The sequence below is a fragment of the Porites lutea genome, chromosome 1 (assembly GCF_958299795.1).
Source record: "Porites lutea chromosome 1, jaPorLute2.1, whole genome shotgun sequence".
NCBI classification, from domain to species: Eukaryota; Metazoa; Cnidaria; class Anthozoa; order Scleractinia; family Poritidae; genus Porites; species Porites lutea.
The window spans coordinates 35,334,163-35,340,162 of NC_133201.1; the positions used below are offsets into that span (position 1 = coordinate 35,334,163).

Genomic DNA, 6,000 nt, shown 5'->3' on the forward strand with positions numbered 1-6,000 from the left:
ACACTTGAACAATCTTTTGAAAGAGATGTTAAAATGCCTTGGAGTCAATGTCACCAAGAAATCAATGCAGCGATGCAGTGAGGCAATATCAGCACTAGAAGAAATTTTAAGAAATATGGATACTGAGCTGGGAATTGATCAACCCAGTGGACATCATATTAGTGCCAACGATGACAGAGATTTCTTGCTCCTTCTCAAAGAAATACATGAAAGAGGTGATAGGTTCATCTTCACACCAGAGCGAAAGTACCAGAAAATATCAAATTTCAGTAGAAACATTTTGGGTGAACTTGACTTTGGTCAACTTAATGAATGGATCAACACCCACAAAAAAGAATTCTTTCTTCTGCAGCAGTAAATTGTGATACAAGGTTATTTCTTTAACTTATCCACCCAACCCATTAATGATTATTATTCTAAGCTAGAGTTGCAATACTAATTTTGTACTTTGATGCACCTTAAGTCAAGATTTCTGCTAAATGATTGGCCCATGGTTCAGAGAATTTGTAGCATACTATGAACTTTGTATTGGACCGTAACAGTTTATATCAAAGTAGAGCATAAGACACGGTACCCATTGGCCAGAACACAACAAATAGCAGAAATATTGAACTTTGATGTAGCTCAAATCTAAATTTGTTTAATGATTGGCCCATGGTGTCAAGGAACTTGTTGTGATATACCCCGTCCGTTAAGGTAACATCTTCTTTAAAAAGTTTACATTGAACATGGGTAGAGACACTGTCCACCACTCTGTAGACTGGTAAAACAATCAAACAAAAACAAAAATAGACAGATGGTTACAATCATTTTTATTTGAATATTGAATTTTTGAACAAAGTAGAATAAAACATTAATTTAAATTTGTAATGAACAAGCTGCTTGTGTTACTTTGATATTTTAGAACAAAGCAATAAAATCCCTGTAAACCTGCTTCTTTAATATTAGTATTTTTGACAAAAACTACAGAAAAATATAAAAGAAAAATATGCAGACAATTGCTAAAACATCATCTAAAGAAGAAAAAAATCAAAGCTAAATTTGGTAGCCATGGGCACGAATTTAATTCCTGGTTAGTAGTGGGTTCAGATTATGAGTTGAGGCCCATTCAGGACCTGAGATTGGAGGGGGTTGCCCTTGAAAACAAGACTTTGTGTGGGACCGGATTCCAACCTATATCTAATGATACTGCATGTTACGTCATCCGCGAAAAATGACATTTTAATTAGTTACATTCAAGCACTGTTTTTTCTTTCGTGATTGTAGCATTGTTTATTTTATTACATGATCATGGTATATCCGTTTTTTTGGCTACGCGTACAAAGCTTTATTCAGTTTTATTTCCTTTATGTCAGAAGGCATGCATTAGATTATTCTTTTCCTAAGCAGGTTTATTCAGTTGTAAGAACTCCATCACAGTGTAACGAGCTTTTGGAGAACTTTCGGAGTTATTACTACTGTAGGAGATTTGGAGTTCTTTTAACCCCCGGAGTCAAGATCAGACGTAAGTCACGCTTGTAAATTCAGTAGTTTTCCTTCTTACTAGATACTAGAAGCAGATAAAAAAGCTGCTGTGGCAAATGCGAAGCTAAAAGTATTTGAGGAAGCCCTATTAGAACAGGAGTTGGAGCGAGATTCCGAATTGCCATCACTTGAAGCTCCCAGAATAAAAAACAAAGAGTGCACTTCACAATGGGTACATTCCTCTCCCATACTTAACCCCCCACCCACGGATTATCAATCACGCCCCGGACGTACACAAGAATCGTCAAATACCCTAGAACAATCAAAGCCTTTATTGCCTTCAGCAGTACCCAAAAGTCAATCTTTCAATCAAGATCTGCCAAATAAGAAAGCGCAACAAGATACTCCCTTTAATACAGAGCAAGTTATCACATCAACCCCTTAATAGACGTCACCGGAAGCCAGCTAATTGAGACATTGAAATTGGTAAACCAGCAAATTGTCACCAGACTCGCACGTCAAAATCTGCCTAAATGCCACCCTAACTCTTCAACCGAATTCCAAGGTGTGTCGCTGAACAGAGAGCTATTATTGGGTCCAGCTCTCATGAACAGACTGTTATGAGTTCTATTTCGCTTTTGGAGGGAGACAACAGCTGTCATGTGTGACTTCGAACAGATGTTTCATTCCTTTCACGATGATCCAGAGCACAGAGACTTCCTACATTTTCTCTGGTACGAAGACAATACACCCAGCAAACAGATAATGGAATACCAAATGAATGTTCACCTCTTTGGAAATGGACCAAGCCCAGCTGTTGCTATGTTTGGTTTAAGAGAGACCGCAGCTGATGGCAAGGAGGAGTTTGGGGAAATGCAGCCGAATTTGTGCACCGTAACTTCTATGTTGACGACCGCTTGGCATCACGGCCCACTACCAGAGAAGCACTCGATCTTGTCACCGCGACTACGGACTACGTGGAGTTCATGGGAAAGATCATCGAAAAACGCCACGCCTCCCCAGTGCCAATAGAAGAAATTACTAAGCCCCAGTCGGGTCGGGTGTGGTAGCTTCCGCACTTTGGAGTTTACCACCCGAAGAAACCAACTCAAATCAGAGTGGTCTTTGACTCTTCAGCCGAATACCAAGGTGTGTCGCTGAACGGAGAGCTATTACCAGGTCCAGCTCTCATGGACAGCCTGTTAGGAGTTCTATTTTGCTTTTGGAGGGAGATAATAGCTGTCGTGTGTGACATTGAAAAGATGTTTCATTCCTTTCAAGTTGATCCAGAGCACAGAGACTTCCTACATTTTCTCTGGTACAAAGACAATACACCCGGCAAACGGATAATGGAGTACCAAATGAATGTTCACCTCTTTGGAAATGGACCAAGCCCAGCTGTTGCTACGTTTGGTTTAAGAAAGACCACAGCTGACGGCGAGGAGGAGTTTGGAGAAAATGCAGCCGAATTTCTGCACCGTAACTTCTAACTTCTATGTTGACGACCGCTTGACATCACGGCCCACTACCAAAGAAGCAATCGATCTTGTCACCGCGACTCAAGAAATGTTATCCACCGCTAACCTAAAGCTTCATAAGGTCGTATCCAACTCAGCTGAAGTCATGGAGGCGTTCCCAGCCGAAGATAGGGGAAAGGAAGTATGAGATCTAGATCTTCGGCACGATAGCCTTCCCGCACAACGCTCTCTAGGAGTCTATTGAAACCTTGAGGAAGACACCTTTATGTTCAAGGTCTGCCTTCCCGAAAAGCCATTCACGCAACGCAAAGAAGAGTACTATCGGTTGTAAATTCAATTTATGATCCACTAGGCCTCGCAGTACCAGTTCTACTTGAAGGGAAGTTATTGCTTCAGCAGCTAGTACTCTTGGGGAAGAAAAACAATAAGGAAAAACCATTATGGTGGGAAGACCCTCTACCAAACACGCTATTGTCGCAGTGGCAACGTTGGAGAAATTCGCTTCCTCATTTGGAAAACGTTTCAGTACCCTGCTGCTACCACCCAGCTAGTTTCGGAAAATCGTAAGACAAAATCCATGCCTTTTCGGACACCTGCAAGGACGCAATTGGAGCTTCAATTTACCTAAGACTTTTTAACGATAGGGGAGATATCTGCACGGCCTTACTGTTCGGTCAGTCAAAGGTAGCACCTGCGCAGACCACAAGCATCCCCCGCCTAGAGTCCTTGCCTCGCAAGTAGTTAACAAAATCGTAAAGGAGATAGACATGGAGATCAACAAGATCACCTTCTACACGGACTCAAACGTCGTCCTTGGTTACATCCAGAACAAGAGCCAGAGGTTCTACGTTTACGTCGCTAACCGTGTACAAACAATCCCGAAGATTTCCAGCCCCAAGCAGTGGAAGTATGTCGGTACAAGCGAGAACCCTGCAGACCTGAGTACACGTTGCCTGAATGCCCAAAGTCTCACAGGATGGGACTGGCTAACCGGACCAAGCTTCTTAAGAGACCCAAACAGAAGAGCAGCAGAAGATGAAGAGGACGAGATTCCATTAAATGAGAACGATCTGGAAGTACGAAAGAACACCGTGAGCCTGAAAACGTAAACCAGCAAGCACCATGGTCTCGGAGCAGACAGGTTCTCAAGATTTTCGAGCCTTCATTTCCTGCAACGTGCAATCGCAAATTTGATCGTAGTTATCAAGGAGTTCAAACAGAGAAAGAACAAGAGTCAGGAAGAGATTGAGATTGCACCAAGAACACAAAATTGATGCGGCAGCCAACGGCAAAGGAACTTCAGGAGACCATGACAATAATAATTTGTGCCGTACAAAGTGAAAGCCTTTCAGAAGAATTGAAGTCGGACTGAAGGATTGCAGAGAGCAACAAACTGGAGACTGTTCCAAAGAGTTCGAAGCTGTACTATTAGACCCTTTTGTGGATAATAATGGTGTTCTACGAGTCGGCGGCCGTCTTCGACGCGCTACTTTAGAGTTAGGAGAAAAGCACCCTGTTCTGATACCGAAAAAACAATGTTACCGATCTGATAACACGTCACTACCACAGACAAGTCCACCACCAACGTTGTCAGATTAAACACCGTGCCATCCGCCAAGCTGGGTAATGGTTGATTGGAGGCCACAATACTGTAGCACGGGAGTTAAACAAGTGTGTTACGTGCAAGAAATTGAGAGGACCAGTGATACAACAGCGCATGTCCGACCTACCAGCAGACAAAACAGAAGTAGCCCCTCCCTTCACAAACCTTGGGTTCGACGTTTTCGGCCCCTGGATGATACGTTCTTGGAAGACACCCAGAGGCGCAGCCAACTCCAAACGCTGGGGACTGGTGTTCACTTGTCTAAGTAGCAGAGCGATCCACATTGAACTACTGGAGTCCATGGATGCTAGTTCCTTCATCTGCACCCTGAGAAGATTCTTTGCACTTCGCAGTCCTGTTCCTATTCTCAGGTGCAATTGGGGTACCAATTTCATTGGTGGAAAATCGGAGCTGGGAGACGCCCTGAGTGAGATGGACCAACGTCAACTGAAAGGCTACATAAACAACCATGGGTGTGAGTGGATCTTCAACCCACCACATGCCTCACATTATGGTGGCGCTTGGGAGCGCCAGATAGGTACCATTTGCCGTGTATTAGAAGCGATGTTAGCGGAGCTTGGCAGTCATCAACTTACACACGAACTACTCGTAACACTTGTGGCAGAGGTGACCGCGATAGTCAACACCCACCCTATATCTGCTATACCAAAAGATGCAGATGAACCTCAACCGCTGTCACCCTCTATGCTTTTGACTATCAAGACACGCTCACTTGGCCCGCCATCTGGCAACTTTGTTCCACCTGACGTCTACGCACGACACCGTTGGAGACGTGTCCAGTACCTTACGGACCAATTCTGGATACGATGGAGGCGCGAGTACCTTCAAAGCATGCAGACCAGGACCAAGTGGGAGGAGCCGAAGAGAAATCTACGCACAGGAGACGTAGTTCTTGTAAAAGAGGAGGGAGCTTGCAGAAATGACTGGCCCATCAGCAGAGTTTCAGAAGCCATTGAGAGTGATGACGGTCGAGTAACGAAGGCCCAAGTGGAGACAGTGAAAGGCGGTGCAAAGAAGACGTTATTGTGACCAATTAGGGAGCTTGTCCTTCTCATACCCGCACCAGCGGAGCAGTTTCCCTAGAACGCAGATGATAATTAAACAGGAGCAAGGATCAGAGATCCTTGGGCGAGGAGTGTCACGTCATCCGCGAAAAATGACATTTTAATCAGTTACATTCAAGGACTGTTTTTTCTTTCATGATTGTAGCATTGTTTATTTTATTGCATGATCATCGTATATCCGTTTTTTGGCTAGGCGTACAAAGCTTTATTCAGTTTTATTTCCTTTAGGTCAGAAGGCATGCATTAGATTATTCTTTTCCTTAGCACGTTTATTCCGTTGTAAGAAGTCCATCACAGAACTTTCGGAGTTATTACATCTGTAGAAGATTTGGAGTTCTTTTAACCCCTGGAGTCAAGATCAAACGTAAGT

General features: G+C 43.5%; 1 protein-coding gene and 1 pseudogene across 1 annotated transcript; both read left to right on the forward strand.

The window, feature by feature from the left end:
• Positions 1-2,450: 2,450 nt before the first annotated feature.
• On the forward strand, positions 2,451-3,129 carry LOC140928734 (uncharacterized; annotated as a pseudogene).
• Positions 3,130-4,659: 1,530 nt separating this feature from the next.
• On the forward strand, positions 4,660-5,595 carry LOC140928742 (uncharacterized). The gene has a single exon (XM_073378529.1). It carries the CDS (start codon positions 4,660-4,662, stop codon positions 5,593-5,595), a length of 936 nt encoding a protein of 311 aa, XP_073234630.1.
• The last annotated feature ends 405 nt before the right edge of the window (positions 5,596-6,000 follow it).